The sequence below is a fragment of the Cinclus cinclus genome, chromosome 1 (genome assembly GCF_963662255.1).
Source record: "Cinclus cinclus chromosome 1, bCinCin1.1, whole genome shotgun sequence".
In the NCBI taxonomy this organism is placed as follows: Eukaryota; Metazoa; Chordata; class Aves; order Passeriformes; family Cinclidae; genus Cinclus; species Cinclus cinclus.
Window position 1 is genome coordinate 7138753 of NC_085046.1, and position 17885 is coordinate 7156637.

General features: G+C 40.9%; 1 protein-coding gene across 1 annotated transcript in view; it reads left to right on the forward strand.

Moving 5' to 3' along the window:
* The window catches only part of DPP6 (dipeptidyl peptidase like 6), a 391697-nt gene that overhangs the window by 232660 nt on the left and 141152 nt on the right, over positions 1 to 17885 (forward strand). The window contains exon 3 of the mRNA XM_062506397.1: positions 2114 to 2212. Within this exon, the coding sequence (XP_062362381.1) occupies positions 2114 to 2212 (99 nt within the window). The remainder of the gene's footprint in view (positions 1 to 2113; positions 2213 to 17885) is intronic.

A 17885-nucleotide genomic window follows, 5' to 3' on the forward strand; every position in this document is an offset into this window, starting at 1 on the left:
AGTCCGCAGAGGCCTCCAGGTTCCTGCAGTTGGGTGTGGACAGCACAACCTGTCCACCAGCTGGTTTAGACACCCTGAGGCACACTTAAGAGATCCTGCTCAGGACAGAGTGGGTTGCCTGAGATCTCACAATTGCATTTCTCCCTCCATAAATGTCTCCATTAGGTCCAGAGGAATGGAACAGATATTCTTAAAAAGCCCTCTGACCTACCTGTCTGTTAGAGGAGAGGTCAGTAAATATATATTTTTTTTAATATATTGCTGAAATTCATTGATGGATTTATTATTTAGTTTATTTGTTTTCTCCCCAGCCCTGTGGCTGAGATGGATGTAGTCCATGGTCTAGCAAAGGACCACTTGCAGCTCTTACAGCCCAAGGCAGGGGGCAGGAAGGGAATCTCACCTCATCCCTTAGAGAGCATCCTAAGTGTGCAATGTCCAGATGCTGCCTCTGTCTCTTCCTGCTGTCACTCACGAGGAACTGGAGTGCTGTGGAGGCACAGAGATGGTGCAGCTCCCAAACCAGCTGTCCCCAACCTGCTTCTTCCCAAATCTCCAGCACAGAGGTTTGCTCGTGCTCGTCCCTATGCCCTCATGGTGGGAGGAGGGTGCCTGGGGAAGCATCTCCTGGAACAGGCACAACAGGCTGTGTGCAGGCTCCTGCCCCACCTGACCTCCCTGGGTATCCTGTTCTGGGAACTTGCACCACGGTGAAATTAATTGGAATGATTTCCTGGGGTCCTTGTCACCCATGTTTTCCATTTTAATAAATAAAATTATGCAGAATAACTTGGCATGATGCTGTCACACTGAGGGGTTTGGCAGAGGACTTGTATTAATGGGTTCTGATATTTGGAAGCCACAGTGAACAGTGTGGTTGAAGTCTCAGCCAGACTAGGGAAAAACATGAACATTGAAGATAATAATTTAATTTGATAAAAGTGAAAGTTTGTTCTGAAACACCTTTTAAACCTGTTCATAAGTACTCTTCTGTCATCTCAGCTCAGGGGCTTCAATTTAATACAGCAAAGACTTTTTTTCCCACAAATAAGTGCTTTCAGGGTCTGATTCCACTTTTCTGATCATAAGTGTTCAGTGTAAGTTTAGCACTAAACAATATTAAAGATATCTAAAGCTCCCAATAAGCCTCGGGCATGAGGATACTGTCATGAGGAAAGATGCTGAAACACACATTCCTGCTGTGGAAATGTGGCCTCAGAATGTGGCCTCTTTTCTCTAAAAGAGCAAATGTATTTAGAGCTGACTGAAAGGTTTCCATGAAAATATTATTTCAGCAAAAAAATTTAATGTTGACAAAAAATTATTCACAGAGGGTGACTGCTTGTCAAAACAAACAAAAAAAAAATTACAGTTGATGGGAGAAAAGAGGAAACATATTAATCAAAATTGTTGGGTTTTCAAAGTTGTTTTTTCTCTAAAATTTTCAGCTTTGTTATCGCCATGTTTACAAATGGAACAGTATATCCCTTCACTAAAAATTGAAATTAGTATGGGCCAGCTATGCCAGAGATTAAGGGTTATGTCTCATAGACTTATCAAAAATATTACTGCAACCAAATGTCTGATTCCTATGGAATATCTTTTGTGAATTTCTGAAGTAATCTGTGTGATTATAAGGTTAAACACCTTTCCAACTATGGTTTTATGTTAAAATTTTGGAGGAAATAAAAATATAAGCTGTTAAAAATGGGTCATTTTAACTACTTTAAAAAATGTAGCTCATAATTTCAGAAATATTTTAATGTTTAGCTGTTGAATAGTAAGCGTTATATATCACTATGACACCTATATGTGTGTTTGCTTAACTTAGATTCTTTTTCGATCATGTTATATCTGAAAATGTGTATTTTGGACCATTTCTTGGTCTTTTTGTAGTTGCTAAGACCAGGCATATATAGCAAGGAGGGTTCTGTTAGTGAGCCATTGGGTGGCCCTTTTATGATATAACAGTGGGAAGGGATTTGTGTGTGACACAAAGCTTTATGTGGACTGTTTCCAAATGAGATATGGCATGTCACTATTCACAGGTCCTGGGCTTTCAGATGCATTCCAAAGCTGAATTAATGGTAGTTTATTTTTGAATGTTTTACAGTCGAAGATAACAGCTTGTCTCAGAAGAAGAAGATAACGGTGGAAGATCTCTTCAGTGATGATTTCAAGATTCATGACCCAGAGGCTAAATGGATAACTGGTGAGTTTTGAGCACTTTGTGGTATCTTTGCTTTGCTTCCTTTCTTCCTGGACATTGTTTTTTTTTTTTTTTTACGTACTTCTTAATTCCACCAGTTCTTTTCATGGCTCCTGAAATTATAGGAGCAAGGACTGGTTGGGTTTGGAAGAGACCTCTGGAGATCATCTTGTCCAATTCCTAGCTCCAGCAGTGAGAGCTGTTTGCCCAGAATTATGTCCTCAAATTCATATTTTGAACCTTCAAATTCCTATTCCTGTTTTCCTCCTGTTAAACATACAAACACCACATTTTATCTAGAGCTGCCCAGTGGGCTCATAGATAGGCATGCAAAAATACAGGCTCTTTCTCAAAGAGTATCCAAGGCTCAGTAGGTGACATGACACATGGTTGGAAGAAGTGATTGGAGCACCATCAATGATTATTTTACCATAAACAAAACTGGAGGTTTATATTCCCTCATCAAATCCATGTTTTTCCTGGCACAGAGGTGAAGCAATGCAAACAGTGGTCCAGCAGCAGCTGGGCTGGGGCTTGCACACAAGCCGTGTGCTTTTTTTATCCTCTGCTGCCTTACATTTTCCAGTCAGGGGAAAACCAAATAATACTTGAATTAACACATGTTGGATTTTCTGGAGAAGAGCTTCTTTGGGGGATGTAGATTCCAGCTCTCACTGGAAATTGTTGCAGTCAGAACAAGCTTTGGCGAGAATAAAATTATTTGTGGTGTGCCGTTCAAGCGAGTTCTAGTCCAACTCCTATTATCATGGAAGTTATTAGCTTTTCTTTTGAATTTAATGGGGAACTGGATCAAGTCCTTCCTCGTGTTTAGATTTCCTTGTCTGCTGTGCCCGTTGGGAACAGAATTTTAATACCGGCAATGAAAAGTGAGAGTGTTAAAGGGTAGTGCTAAATTAACACATTCCTCTGCTGCAAGTTCTGCCACCCACTCAAGCAGAGAGGAAAGCTGTTGCAGACAATAAACACCTTCACAAACACACCTGCCAGAGTGCAGGAGCTCTTCTCCAGGCTGTGTTTTCTGTGGGAGTGGTGCTCCCCATAACCAGCTTCTGGGGATGATGATGATGGAAGTGTTAGCTGCATTTGCAGTTCAGGGCTTTTTGTCTGGCATCCTTTGCCTTTTAACACAGATATCCTGATAGCCCTAATGGAGGAAAAGGTGTTTTACTGAGACCTTGACTGCTAGTTTTTCATTTGTTAGAGTATAGCAAATAGAGCATAGTGGAGGGAATGCTAATGAATGAACTAACCTTTTGCAGGAACAGAGAATGAAGTATTGCCATAGAGCTGGTATAAAACCCCCCAACTGAGGAGTATCACTTTATGTGGGCACAAGGCTTATTTTCTGCAACTGCAGTCTGCTTTGAAAAAAAGCATTTCCCTTGCTCTTTCAATTATGGTCAAATACTAAAGCCATATAAACTTTACTAAGATTAAAATTATGATCTTGAGTGTTTTAAAATCCACATCTGTCCTCTCATGTACCCTTAATGACTCCAGTGCCATCTTGCCTCTGAAAATAGTAAAATTGTTGTTTCTGTAAGAGACAGAACTCAAATACATATTGTGAAAACATACACAGAAATTTTAGAATTACTTACTCCATTGTTTTGATATGGAAAAACACTGATTTTAATACATGTAAAGGAATTTTGTGAAGCCAGTAGATACCCCGCAGATTTACCCAGGGGTGACTTTGCATTTAAGGGCAAGATGCTGATCTACAGTGTAATTCATCCAAGGACCCAGAGTCATTTTACCATATTAATTGCTTTTCTGTATTGTAGTTGGATTTTTCACAGCTTTCTCTAGCTGTCTAAGTGGTGGAATTGGGATTAAGATTCAAGACCAGTAGCCAGATTCCTAAACACATGTTGTTATTGGTCTCTTATTTTTCAGTATGCAAATGAAAGACTCCAAAAATGCCGAAGCCAAACTAATTAACTTAGTATAACAAGACTGCTGGAATGCCTTAGCAAAATAAAAAATCACATGTTTTAAAATATCATATTAAAATTGTATGACAGCTTACAAACCTAGCTGATGCTTTGTGGGGATCCACACAATTTTTAAAATAGAAGTATATAAAGATAAAGTAAATGGGTAGCTGTTGTGTGTCCTTCTTCCCTTTCCTCTCCTGTTAATCATACAGCAAAATATCACAGCCATTCAGACCTCTGCAAAATTCAGTCCTCCTGGCTCATCAAAGCTCTATTTCCTTCCTTTCTCTCTACATTATTGAAGAAGAGAGGAGGTTGGTGACCAGAGATGAAGCATGCTGCATGTTTAGGTGTGTTTGAATCATCGGAGGGATTTGCTGCCAAAATAATTCAGACAGCAAAATATTTGTGTTCTTCCCAGTAAGCAAGGGGCTGATTCAAACACTGGATGAGAAAGGAATTTCCTTTATCTAAAATGAGTCTAGTGTTAGAGCAAGTGTTTCAATAAATAAAATATTTATATTCAGGGTCACATTTAAAAATATGCTGAAAGTTCCACAGAAGTGATGTGATGAGCTCATGCTTTAGTATTTTCTTGATTGTCAGTGGGCATGTGGAAAAATAACATATTTCTAACCAATACCTTTGTGTCGTTCTATTGATTTTAAAGGACCTAGGAAAAAAGAGAAAAGAACCAGTTTCAAAGCTGACATAAAAACATGTTCAGTGTAAAGATTACAGGCTTTGTCTCAGCTTTCAATCACAACTTATGGCTCATTTGTGGATATATTTGCATTGTTTTTAATTGGAATTGCAATTAAATTGGTTGCACAAAGTGAGAGGGGCAGCAAAGTTATAAATTTGAACATTTTACAAGTTTTGTGATGCCACTATAATTTCAAATTCCAGTTTGCATTTTTATCCACCGGTTTAAGGAGACAAAAGAATACTTTTTTGAATTAGCATCTGTCTTCTACTGTTCTACTGCCCTGAGCACTCTGTTAAGAGTGATCGAGGGAGGAGTGATGCATTCATAGAGCACATAATGACAGGCCAAGGGGAAATGGCTTCAAACTGACTGAGAGCAGGTTTAGCCTGGATATTAAGAATAAATTCTTTACTGTGAGGCTGGTGAGGCACTGGAACAAGTTGCCCAGAGAAGCTGTGGATGTCCCATCCCTGGAAGTGTTCCAGGCCAGGCTGGATGGGGCTCTGAGCAACCTGGGATAGTGGAAGGTGTCCCTGCCCATGGCAGGGGATTGGAACTGGATAATCTTTAGATCTCTTGTAACCCCGGCTATTCTGTTATTTTATGATTCTGTGACTAGAATGGACTTGTCCAGAGTTTATTTCTAGATCCACTTCCAGGGACTGCTATTGCTTAGGTTTTCCCTGTACCATGAGAAATGCTGACTTTGTTTTGAAGTTGTTGTTTTTCAGGACAACATAGCATATATGCCATATTTCAGTAGGTATAAAGGAGTTAAGAACAGGAAGTTTGGGGTTCTGCTGGTGACTAATTGGCACCCCTCATCCATCAGTCCAAGTGGAAATAATCTGAGCTGTGTCTGCTCCAACCCCATTCATCTCACACCTCCTGTGTTCTTCTCATCGCTCCATGCCTCTCACTCTGAGCTGAACTTCTCTTTCCTGTACAGCTACATCTGGATTGTCCATACACTTAACAAGCATATGAGCTCCAATCGGTGGCTCTTTTCATACTGTGTATCTTAAATGTAATGTTTGAACATTTCCTTGTTTTCATATCCCCCTCCACAGCCTGTCAGGAGTGTCCTGTGCTGGCCCTTTGTCAGCCCTCTCCCAGCTGACAGGTGGCCTACTCGTTAGTCTAGTCCCTAATTGTTCAGCAGATCTGCTCATGAACACCACATTACCTTGTAATTAGGCTTCGAAGTTACTGGGCTTTTCCTGTGATTTCTGCCACACACAGTTTAGCTCAGGTTTCTGAAAACTTGATGGGATGGTGCAATGTTCTTGTAATATTCGACAAAAAATGGGATAAAGAAATTTGTTGTCATTTTGTGCTGAAGAGCAGCTCGGTCATCTGATTTTTTCTTTAAACAACAATTCATAGTCCTTATTTAGACCTGACCTGAGAAGCCAGCTGAGTCATGCATTCTGGTTTTGTGGCACTTTTGAGCTGCAGTGTTTTCTGCCAGCTGGGAATCTGACCCCCAGCAACCTGAGAGCACTCCTTCTTCATGGGGAAGGAGCATCACGTAAAAGAAAGCAGTGGAGACTGAACTGCACATGCCACCTGTGGAGACTTACACTAATCTTCTGTCATTGTACTTAAATGGCAAATAGATTTTGTCTACTTTGAAAGTACTTGGAGGCTGTTTCAGTTAGAAAACATCAGAGCAGCCTCTAATATCCTGACAGAGGTTATTGCAATGGATTGGGTGCAACATGTCAGTCCTTACTTTTTAGAGGATGTTTTTCCAGCCCTGCTGTAGGCACCTTGCAGGACAGTGTATTTAGCAGAGGCTCTTGTCAGGATTTTGGGCTGTAGATAAGTGACTGGAGGTTTTAATTAGGAGAGCATTTTCCTTGGGCTAGATGCTGGCCAGACTTGGGGAGGCAATTCTTGCAGATGAGTTGTAGTCAAATGGGAAGAATAAAGGTTGAAATGAAGAGCACAATATATTCAAGCAGTGAAGAGTACTGAGGTACAGAACAGCAAAGGACATGTTTAGGGTCACAGGAACTTAAAAAATGTGAAAATCAAGCCCTTCTCTCTAAGGTCTCTGCCCACTCACTTCACCTACAGTATTGGGAAAATAATATTTGTTCTTATGAGAAGAGGAATAATGAGAAAATTAGCAAGAGGCTTCAAATGACATTTTCAGAAATGTCTCAGTTTTTTGGAAACCTGCCACTCAGTGGGAGCCAGGACCACTGTGTGCCTTGCTCTCCTCTGAGAAAGGCAGCTGGGCTTTTAGCTCAAAAGTCCCTTTGAAAAATAAACTAATAAAAAATATCTACATATAATGAAGTAATTCTTTTATCTTTAATACTGAAGCACATATGTTTTGTTGCATGCTTCCCTAATAACATCATAGAATTTCTGGGCTCTTTTAAAATCTAATATTGAATTTAATGACCTAGAACTAATAGGTTTTATTTACCATGCTGAAAAAGCATAGTGTAGTGACTGAGGTAATTTATTTCAGTTTACCTTTAGTAATAATGCTCAGATCAACAATACTTAGACAGCCCAAATGCCCTCAAGCCTCTTCTCTGCAGTGTAAATCCATTGCACTATATTGATAAAAGCACTGATGCATTTCAAATGATCCAGATGCGTGTAGAGTAAATGAATTATTTATAGGTTGCTTTGCATAGATATTAAGAACTTTGTAAGTGCTAATATTTTTCATTATGAAAAAGGCATCTGCTAAGGTGCTGCTTTGACAGCTCTTTAGACTAAAATTGCCCTCCCAGAAGCTACGGAATTGTTGACTGGAGTGCAGATTCCTCTGGGCTGCTTCTCCATGGGACAAAAAGATTCATAGAATCATTAAGGTTGGAAAAGACCTCTGAGTCCAACTATTAACCCAGCACTACCAAGTCCACCACTAAACCATATCCCTAAGCTCCATGTTGACGTAGGGTTTGAGCACTTCCAAGGATGGTGCTTGGTGTTCCAAGAATTCCACCACTTCCCTGAGCAGCCAGTTCCAGCCTTTGACCAGTGAAGATTTTTTTCCTAAACCTGGCACGACTCACAGCCATTTCCTCTTGTCCTATCACTTGGTACTCTGGAGAAGAGCCCAACTCCCCCATCACTACAACATTTTGTCAGGTAGTTGCAGGGAGCATTTGACAGCTTGCAAGTGACCATCCAAACTGAAAGGCATCAGGAACCTTTCTCTTGGCAAGGTTGGGCTGTCAGCAGGAAAGGAAAAAGCTTTCTGTCTTCCATCCAAGGGACAAAGTTGCCTTCTTTGGGCACTGCGTGTTGCAATCTTGTGCACGTTTGGGATCTGTGTGAGGAAGGAGTTCCCTGTGTAGGAATCCTTGAGCCTCAGTGCCATCCCAGTTCCTGTCTTATATTAAATGAATGTAAGGAAGAAAATGCTCACAGCTGGTTTTGTTAGTGTAAATCTGGAGAAGGCATAAAGAGTAACTGGGTTACTCTGATAAGAGTATTTGCCTACCTTGTTATTAGAAATATTACTTCGTTAGCTTCAACGTGTTTTAACTGTGTGTTGAAAAGACTGAAATTATTTGGTTTTCTGGTCTTAATGGTTCAAAGAAAACTTTCTCCACTCTCAGTTCCAACTTCATGTCCAAGCTCATGGCAGCTTCTTTCTGCAGTATTTTTATTAGTGCTTTGGCTTTTGAAATATTTTTGAAGTACCTTCTGAAACACACAGGATGACACCTGGTGCACAGCACATCGGTTTGTGGTGTCTAAGGATTACTGGACTTCCAGGTCCCATTACAAAGAACCCCACAGCCTATAAGGATGACCTTATGCTGGGGTAAAGACACCCTCACTGAAGGAAAATGCTGTGTAAGCCAGAAGAAAATACAAGGGAATGGACAAAGAAGGCTTTTCTGATCTAACATAGCATGGTTTTGCTGTTGATGGCCTTCAGACACCCTCTGTTATGATTCATAAAGATGTGGATGTTTGTTAATTGAACTTTTGGGGAGTGTTGGTGCCAGTGGAAGTGCCCATGCACTTTAGAGCTGGTTGATCACTATTCTTATTCTAAATGCTTTCATGAAGTGACATCCTGTGTTGCCAAAGCAGACTACGTAAGAGATTTTGCTCTGTCACCGCTGCCACACTGAGGAAGAAGTGAGGAATATGTTAAAGTGTTTGAACCATAATTTTGATTTTAGATCTCGTCCTGTATCATCTTCTCCAGAGATTTCTGGGGATCTGTGATCTGAGAGCACTGGAGAGAATTTGTCCTATTCCTGCCTTTCAGCTTCTGGGCAGCTGCCCGAGTTCAGCAGTGACAGTAACCTGTTCACTAGAGACAGCAAACTTGGGAATTAATGGCTTTTTAAGAGACTATAATAGGACATGGAGGAGAGCATTCTTGCCATGTAGCTGCTTCATTCATTACTGTAGAGAGAATGAAATGAGAAATCAATTTGGCTCTTTCAAAAATTCATACAGTCTGCAGAAGCAAGCTGGGGAGGAGTCTGGTGCCAAGGACTGGGCAGTGCCTCAGTGCACTCCTCTGTGCAGTGCTGGAGTACTGGTGGGACACGTGCTGCTTTTGGACTGAGAAAATAATTCTTTGGTGCCTCCAGCAACTTCTGAATTTAGAAGGAGAAATGTGTTGCATGAAGTCATGTTTGGGAAAAATATCGCACCCTGGAAAAGAAGAAGTAACACACTAATGGTCAAAAATGAGTTTTGTGTGTGGTGTTTTTGAGTAGTTTGTTGTCTTGAGGAGTACAAGATTTCCATAAGAGCCTAAGCCTATATTTAGAAGTCTCCATAGGTAACCTAATTTCTCCAAAGCCTGCTGAACTCTAATCATTCCCCTGCTCATCATGATTGCTGTTGAGCCTCTGAGTCAAATGTCCTCCTGAGATATCAATATTATGGCTTTAGTTAGAGAACATCTAAAAACCCACACACATTAAAAAGTGGCCTCAGGCATTCAGTGCCATAGCTTTCTATTTGTTGTGTCTCTGCATCTTGCCAGGATGAGTGAAGAGTCTGGTCCAGGGACAGGGCTGGTGGCATGAATGTCACCTGGGAGAAGTGGGATGCAAGGAATGAGTGATAAGGAGGGGAGGGATAATGTGATGCTGCACAGTCACTCAGGGGAGAAGCAGGGAGTATCTGGGGGGTGTTCCAGGTGGAGCAGGAGCTTGAGTTTTGTGAAGAGTGAAAATTAGTCTGGAAGTCAGTACTGCTGAGAAGTGGCTTAGTGGCCTATGATGAAGAGCTGGAAAGTACATTCAGTTGCTATGGCAGTATCAAAGAGAACATTTAGTGAATCAAAGATGATTGGAAGAGGCAGGAGAATTCTTTGGACTTCATTTCCTCTTGTCTAGCTTCTGTTAACACCTACTGCCCATAAATGCCTCATTGAGTTCCCACCATTTTTTTTTTTAACAAAAGAGGAAAAATAGGCTTCCCCCCAACAAGCAACATCCCACTCTCACACGTTGGACCAGCAGGCTTTCACAGACTTTCTATAGCCATTAACACAAACAGATTCCCCATTTCCATTTCAAGCCCTACTCCACTAAAATTAGTGTTTTTCCCTCAAAGTAGCTCAGAAACAAGGCAATGCCTCCTGTCGTGACTCTGTTTGCCAGCAAGAAGCAGCTTCGGGGAATAATTTGAAGTTGTAAAAGGTGTGTGAAAGCTAGAACAATTTGGGCTCCTTTGTGTGTTGAATTTGTTTGTAGATTTGAGGTAGGAATCCCTGGGAATTATGTAGAAGCTGTCCCCCCTTCACTCCTCCCCATCAGCTGCATGTTGCTCTAAGGTGCACTGCAGCATTTCTAGCTCAGTGCTCCTGGTGGTGAATGCAAAGCTGATAAATTCAGTGCTGGGTCCTTTTACCTGCCAGCCAGGCAGACATACTGCAATGACACTGGATTCACAGTGGGGAGCCTTTAGATTAAAAAAATAAAGAAATAAATAAAGGAGATCAGCAGGGATGGAAACAGGAAGGAAATGGTGCCATGGGGAGTGGCAGCATCTGTGGGAGACTTTGAAGAATGTGGCTCACAACAGAGGTGTTTCTGAACCACAGACACAGAACCACATGCACAGTCCTGCCTGTGTGCTGAACAGTTTAAATCCAGTCAGGAAAAGGATCAGGTTTTTTTCCTCCTGTTCAAAGTGGCTTGAAATCAAAACCCTGCTGCTCTCAGAGCCCAAGGAAAAGCACTGGTTTTTCAAGAGTTTAACTGGGAGAGGGATTAGGTGTTCTCTCAGTGGGTGTTAGTTAAAAATCCATGTGAAGAGGTACAGGTAGAGTGTGACACCAAGAGTTGCTCTTCCCCAGCTGACACCTGTGAATCAGGAAAGGATGAGCTCCCAGCTGTCCCCAGGCCCTGGGGAAGGGGCCACTGCAGTGACAAAAATTGTGTGTGATAAGCCTTAAAAAAGACAGCCAAAATTTCATTCCTGCTGGTTGGATTTGTACTAAAATTAAGTTGCTGGGCTTTATTTTCCTTTGACTCTTCTGAGGAATGGAACATAGGCAAGAGGAGGGAGAGGAACAAGAACTGTGCTTTACTCCTGGTGATGGAGCAAGCTGGGCACAGCAGAGGGTGATGGTCTCCCTTCCCCAGGGACTTGGCAGTGTTTCACCATGAGGAGGATTGCTTTTGGAGACAGTAAGGAATTTTATTTTGCTTGGATCCAGCACTGCTTAGAAGACGTGGGTAGATAGAAAGGAGACTCGGTTCTGAACTGTAGGAAAAGGAAGTCAAGAGAGAGGGTTTGCATGAACCTGCTGAAGGTTCTCCTAACAGCCAGGCTGATTCAAGGATGGAAACATTTTATGAGAGAGGCACTTCAGAGGTAAGCACCCAGGAAGGACAGATGGAAGAAACGAGGTGCATAATTGCAGCATACACTGAGCAAAAAGCACATTCAAAGGAAGACTGTAAAGGGGTGATGGAGAAAGGAGAACTCTTCGGGGTGTTCAGGCCTCTTGTTAAGTTTTTGATCCTAATTAATACACACTGCTGATACCTTCAGTCGTGATTTCCAGAAACATTTGTCTTTTGACACAGTCCATCCCTGGGAACCTTTTGTTCTCTAGGATGCAATTTGCTTACTTTTTAATTTTATTTTTTTAAAAATGTATTTTAATCAAAGCAATTTTCTATTTTGCATGCTGCCATGCCCAACTTTTATTCCTTCTTGGAGATTTTTATTTGGTGCAAAGAACATTTTCCTGACTCAGTAGCTTTCCTGGAGTTTGCTCCACTGCTCCTGGATACTTGTTGAACACAGAATGATTACCAAGTATTAATTGGAGCAGTATGTATTCTACTTGTTCCTTTTAATGACCATTAAATAAATATATGCTGAGATGCCATAATTAAATAATTTGAAGCCAGGAAATACTGTATTTCTGGTGATTAAACTTTATATCAAGTCTTTGTAACTGAAAACTTAGCAGGCAAAGATTTACTTATCTAAGAAAAAAGTCCCTGGTGAGCTTGGATCTCCTGACTGAATTAAGCTGTTGAATGTATGAAATGCACATTTTTTTTATAACAGGAAATAGAACCAGACTTATATAATTCATTAAAAGAAATTGAGAATGAGATGATTATCATTGATCAAGGGAATGTAATTATACTTTAAAACCTCACATCAGTGGAAATTAAATTAGGAGCACAGGAGACCAAAGGTTTGCCCAGCCCTAAATCCTGTTTCCATGAGTGGTATGTGCACAAGGATGAGCAAGAGGGCAATGTACCTCTCTCACTTTTTAGCTCAGAGAATTCTCAGATCCTCTTGTATATTTTCTGTTTAGTTGCCCAAAATAGATTTATCTTCTAGGACACCTTCCAAGCACCCCCCCCGGAGCCCCTTGCAACCAGCATTTCTTTCATCAGTGAGTTTCACTGAGCTAAGACCTGTTGCAAGAGGAAGGGTTTTTGGGAGCTTGTTCCTATTTGCTTTGCTTGGTCAGCCTTAGATCAGGGCTTTGGACAAATGTTTTCCACCTCTAGCACATAATTTAAGAGAGGATGGGATGGGAACTACACACAAGGAGTGCACAGAAGTGTCTGGGTTAACTTCTCAAAAATATTCAAATTATTTGAGTTTCATGGTGCTTGAAGACAAGTGTATGCATGCAGTGATATTTGTTTGGCATTAAAGAAAAGCTATGTGATTTTGCTGTGTGTTGGAGTTTAAGTCTTTAGGTGTCTATACCAAATCATGCCACACAAATTAATCATGATGTCCTAAAATTGTGTGATGCAGGTCCCCAGCAGGGCTTCATAGATTCATGTGAAATCTGCACTGGGTCTGCTGGGTATGATGCAAAAATTTCATTTTGCTACTTGACTTAAAGTTCCAGCCTCTGGGGACAAGTAGCACACAAAAAATATTCCACTTTGATTAAAAAAAAAAAAAGAGAGATTTAATAAATAAAAGCATTTTTAGTACTCAGAGATGTTATCATAATTATTTCTAAATAGTCCTTCAAATGTTAAACTTATCTGGAGGTAAATGGAGGCAAATCCATTTAATTGCATGTGAAAAGATGTTTTTAAATATCAGGTTCTTTTGAAGGCTTATACCTATCCTCCAATGCTTAGATTTCATAATAATTGACAAAATCTGCGTAATCATCTTCAAAGCATTTTCGTTTTCCAGGGAAGGCAGAATGGCAGGGGTGGAAAAAATATAAACAAAATCTAGTAAGAAGGCAGGGGGGAAATGTCAATGTTCAAGCCAAGAAAAGTGAAAAAACTATCAGTTCGGAAGCATTTCCTTCGTAATTGGGCAAAAGTCTGGATCTATTAAATAAATTACTATTATATTGGCATGCACTTTTCTCTATAAAAATTGACTCCACAACGAATGGTGGTGAATGCAGCACTTCAGAGATTTTGGTCTTGTCACAGTTATGTTCCATGGGGTCATTTATGCAGAGTAAGCCATTCCAGGGTCTGGCTGGAAGCCTTGGGCTTGCCATGCATTCACTGTGGGAATATCTGAGTAACGTGGTACCTTCAGGCAGACTGAGAAGAACCTTCAGGACTTGGATAAACATCTAAAACCCACCAATTCCGCCCGGACAGCGTCTGGAAAATTTTTCCAATACTCTTAATTTGTTACCACCCTAATAGACACATATTCTCTGCTCAGCAGGCAATTTTCCCATTTCCTGGTGGACAGGAGCCCATCCCAGACCCGCTCCTGCAGCTGGCTCTGGAAGTTCAGCCTCTGGCAGCACCAGCAGGGAGTGGAGGCAGCAGGGCTGGGCTGCCCCTCAGAGGGGTTAGTGCACATATGCTGGGCCATGTGCAGCAGTTCCCACTGTCTGCCACTGCTTCAGCTGATGGACTGTCTCGTTTTACAAGACGAATCGCTCGGAATACTCATGCATAAGCCAAGATGCTTATTAATAATTTGGAGGTTTCTTTTCCTTCCTTGTTCTCCTTCCCAGGGGGAGCAGGCTGTGAACCGTGACGTAAAAAAACATATTAAAACATTTATTTAAAACATGCCCAAGAGCAAATAAATAAATAAATAAATAAATAAATAAATATTTTTTTTTTCCCCATGTGTTTCATATTTTCTTTCTTCCAGGTGTCAGTTTCAGGGGCAGCATTTATAAGAGTTTGCCATTACCTTTTGCCTTGAAGCTGATACCAAACACGGCAGCAGGCATAAGATATGGTCTTAAACCAAATTAACCTTCATGCTTTTTATTTATTTTCTAATTTTAATGTCTCACAAAGGAAGATATTTTTAAAAATATACACCAATAATTATAATATTCCTAATTTTTTTCCTTATTGGCACAGTGGCTGATTTAGCTAAATTATCAAGCCAGAAGACTATGAAAGAAAAGAGGAGAGGGATTATTAGAATTCCATGGTTAATATTTGTTTCCCTTCTTCTAGGGCAGGAAATTGAGAGCATAATCAATTTTCTGTTGCAATCAACTTTTTTAAGAGAAACAATATTGAACTATACTTGGGAGAGAAAAATCCTGAAAACAGCCTGTTTTTATCCAGTTTGAGGGACATCATCACCTTGATCACTGCAGTGAGCTTGGGTTGCTCCATCCAAAAAAAGATAGATTGTGATGGGAACAGAAATGGTCCAGAGAAAGATTAAGACCATGACAGAAGCATGGAAATGCATGATAAAAAGAACTGCCCTGAGTTATAAAGAAATTAAGTAAGCATAGAAAATAAAGAAAAAAATAGGAAAACGAGCACTTTCCATTGAATAAGAACATTCTTTGGATTATGTCTCATCTGCTGAAAGTTCTTAACCCATCGAGAAGTTGTTATTATTGGAAAGAAGGTTGATGAGAATTGGAAGGAAGGAGCAGTCATTCTTTTGAGATAACAGTTTTTCACCCATTGCACTTAAACCAGTTTTTATATCATCTCTTTTGTTTCAGCACCAGCATCATCACAGTTGTGTTCTTAGCAACTGCTCGTGCTTCAAGACCAACAGAACAGGAAGTAACAGGTGGATGATGTTGGTTTCATGGTAGAGAGAGGAAGAGGAACAAGAGTTGAAATAAGGAATTCAGGAATCTTTTCTGGGGTTTGGCGAGGACTCTGTGTAGGAGCTGACCCAGTTGCTGCAGGCAAACCAAACCAATGTGCAATGCTAAGGAAAAGCTCCTCACTCATCATGGAATCACAGAATGGTTTGGGTTGGGGGGGAACTCAAAAATCATCCATTTCCAACCCCTCTGCCATGGGCAGGGACATCTTCGCTAAACAAGTTCCTCAGAGCTCCTTCCAACCCAGCCTTAAACATTTGCAGGGATGGGGCATCCACAGCTTCTCTCAGCAGCCTCTTCTATTGCCTCACCACCCTACTTAGCTGACATCCATTTTGTCATTCCCTCATCAGTTGGTTTAAAAACAATGGGATTTTACATATAATCACAAAGTATTCCTTCACTAGTGGCTCCCTTGCAGCTGGGTGCATGAAGACTGTTCTCACTCAGGTGCCATTTCCTACCCTCAGGGCCATCTCACCCAGGACACCAGACTCCTGCCCAGTATTGGAACTAATTTTTTATTAATGGTTCTTTTCAAGAGCTGATAGTGTTTCCATTGGCTCTATAGCAGGGTGCCCTCTTGTGACCACACCAAAATGTGTCTTGGGGTCTCGGATTTGATCTCTTTTCTGCCTTGATTCTCAAAAGCCAGAGGTCAGGGTGATGGCCATGACTCTGACAGACTCCTCCTCGTAGACTTCATCTCAATTGTACCTCACCAGACACATGTGAAATGACAGGGTGACATAAGAGGGATTATAAAATATTGCCACGCAAAGATAATTAAAACTTTACCCAAAGCTGCACACAAAGCATATCTTCTTGTTGATATACATGTCTCATTTAGTCTGCACTGAAATTTAAGTCATCTTCCCATGATAATAATAATGAAAAGCAAGGAAAAGAACACTTTATGTTTTCTTTCTCCCCATCGTGGCTATTAACAAGTGTAATTTGGTTAGGGGCAAAGAGAAGGAGGCAAGGGAATGGGCAGAAAAATTAAATAAGTGAGCTGCAGGGTCACATTTTAATGAAAATTTATTCATGGATTCCTTTTTTTCCTCGGTGTCAAATAGATTGTTACATTTAGGTGTAACACCTTGGATTATGCACTCCCCTGTGTGAAGCCCAACCAGATGAAGAAGATAAGACCTGGAGCCTTTGGCAGAGAAGAGGGAGGTCACTGAGTGATTCTGCCCTGGCCCTGGGCACAACCAGGGAGTGCTTGGAGCAGAGGTTCCTGCATGGAACAGGCAAGTTTGAGTTACCACCAAGCAGGAGTGGTAACTTGGGCTTTCATCTGAGCTAGTGGAAAAAGCCCTGGAAGTTTTAGAATCCCTCCAATCTTTAAAATCTCTCCAATTTTGTCTTTGGGGCTGTGCACCCATCCCAGTCACTTCATGGACCTGGGATCAGCTTGTTCCTGCTACCTGTTGGCTGCACTTTTTTTTTTTTCTCTTCACTTGCATGATGTGACTGTGAAAAATATATAGGGTGTGGATAAAAGCATCAAGGACCATTTTCTGGGAAAATAGTTATCTGGGGTTAAATTTCTCCTGGCCTGTGTTGAACATGAAATATTTTCGGCAGAGAATCAAAGGGATGAGCGTAATCTGCTGTCTCCAGCTGTCCAGTAACCCAGGACACTTCTCCTAGAACATCTAGGATTTGAAGAGCACATGGCACAAGCACAGCTGAACACAAGAATAAGACGGCTGAGAATTTTTGAGGGAGGTTTCTTGGCTCTGGAATACACCAAAGACATCTCAGTGTGGTGCACTTCCCTTCTCCTAGTTATTAAAAAAATAAATTGAGGGCAGCAAGCAACAAGATGTGAAGTTTCACTGCTGTTGTTAGGTTTTTGCAGATTTTTGTAATTAAGATGGTTTGCCCTAAATGCAATAAAAATGGATTTAGACCAGAGAATTTCTTATTCATATTTTTTTTCCTAATTGTAGTGTCTCTTTCCCCCTCTCCACATGTTATAAAAGCAGATGGAAATTAGGAAGGGAGTAATTTGAAGTTGAAGCTAGTTCTCTGTTTCTCACATTCATTTCAGCTTTCATGCCTGTTCCACTGAGTCATGATCTGTGCCCACAGAGTTCCCAGAATGAGGTCCTTTGAGGAGGAGTTCAGCCTCACAAATGAGGCAGGAGCAGAATTTTATCTGGTTTCAGATTTGGGACCCAAATTTCAAAGGTGTGCTCTGCCTGTGTTTCAGGCTTGATGCTGAAATTATCTTTTTTTATTTTTTTTTTTGGCTTGAATTTTGAAAGAGTTGGGATTAGATAAAAAAGAGAAATAGACTGGCATTGCTGATTTTTATAGTTTTAAGTTTTCCCAAGACTCAGACTTCTTCAAGCTCTTGACAAGTTAATTTACAAGCCTGCTAGAGGTGCACATTGATGTGGGAATTTCCCTGGGCTATAATTGTGCTTTATTTTACTGGTACTAGTGTAAAAGCACTATATTGGTGCACCA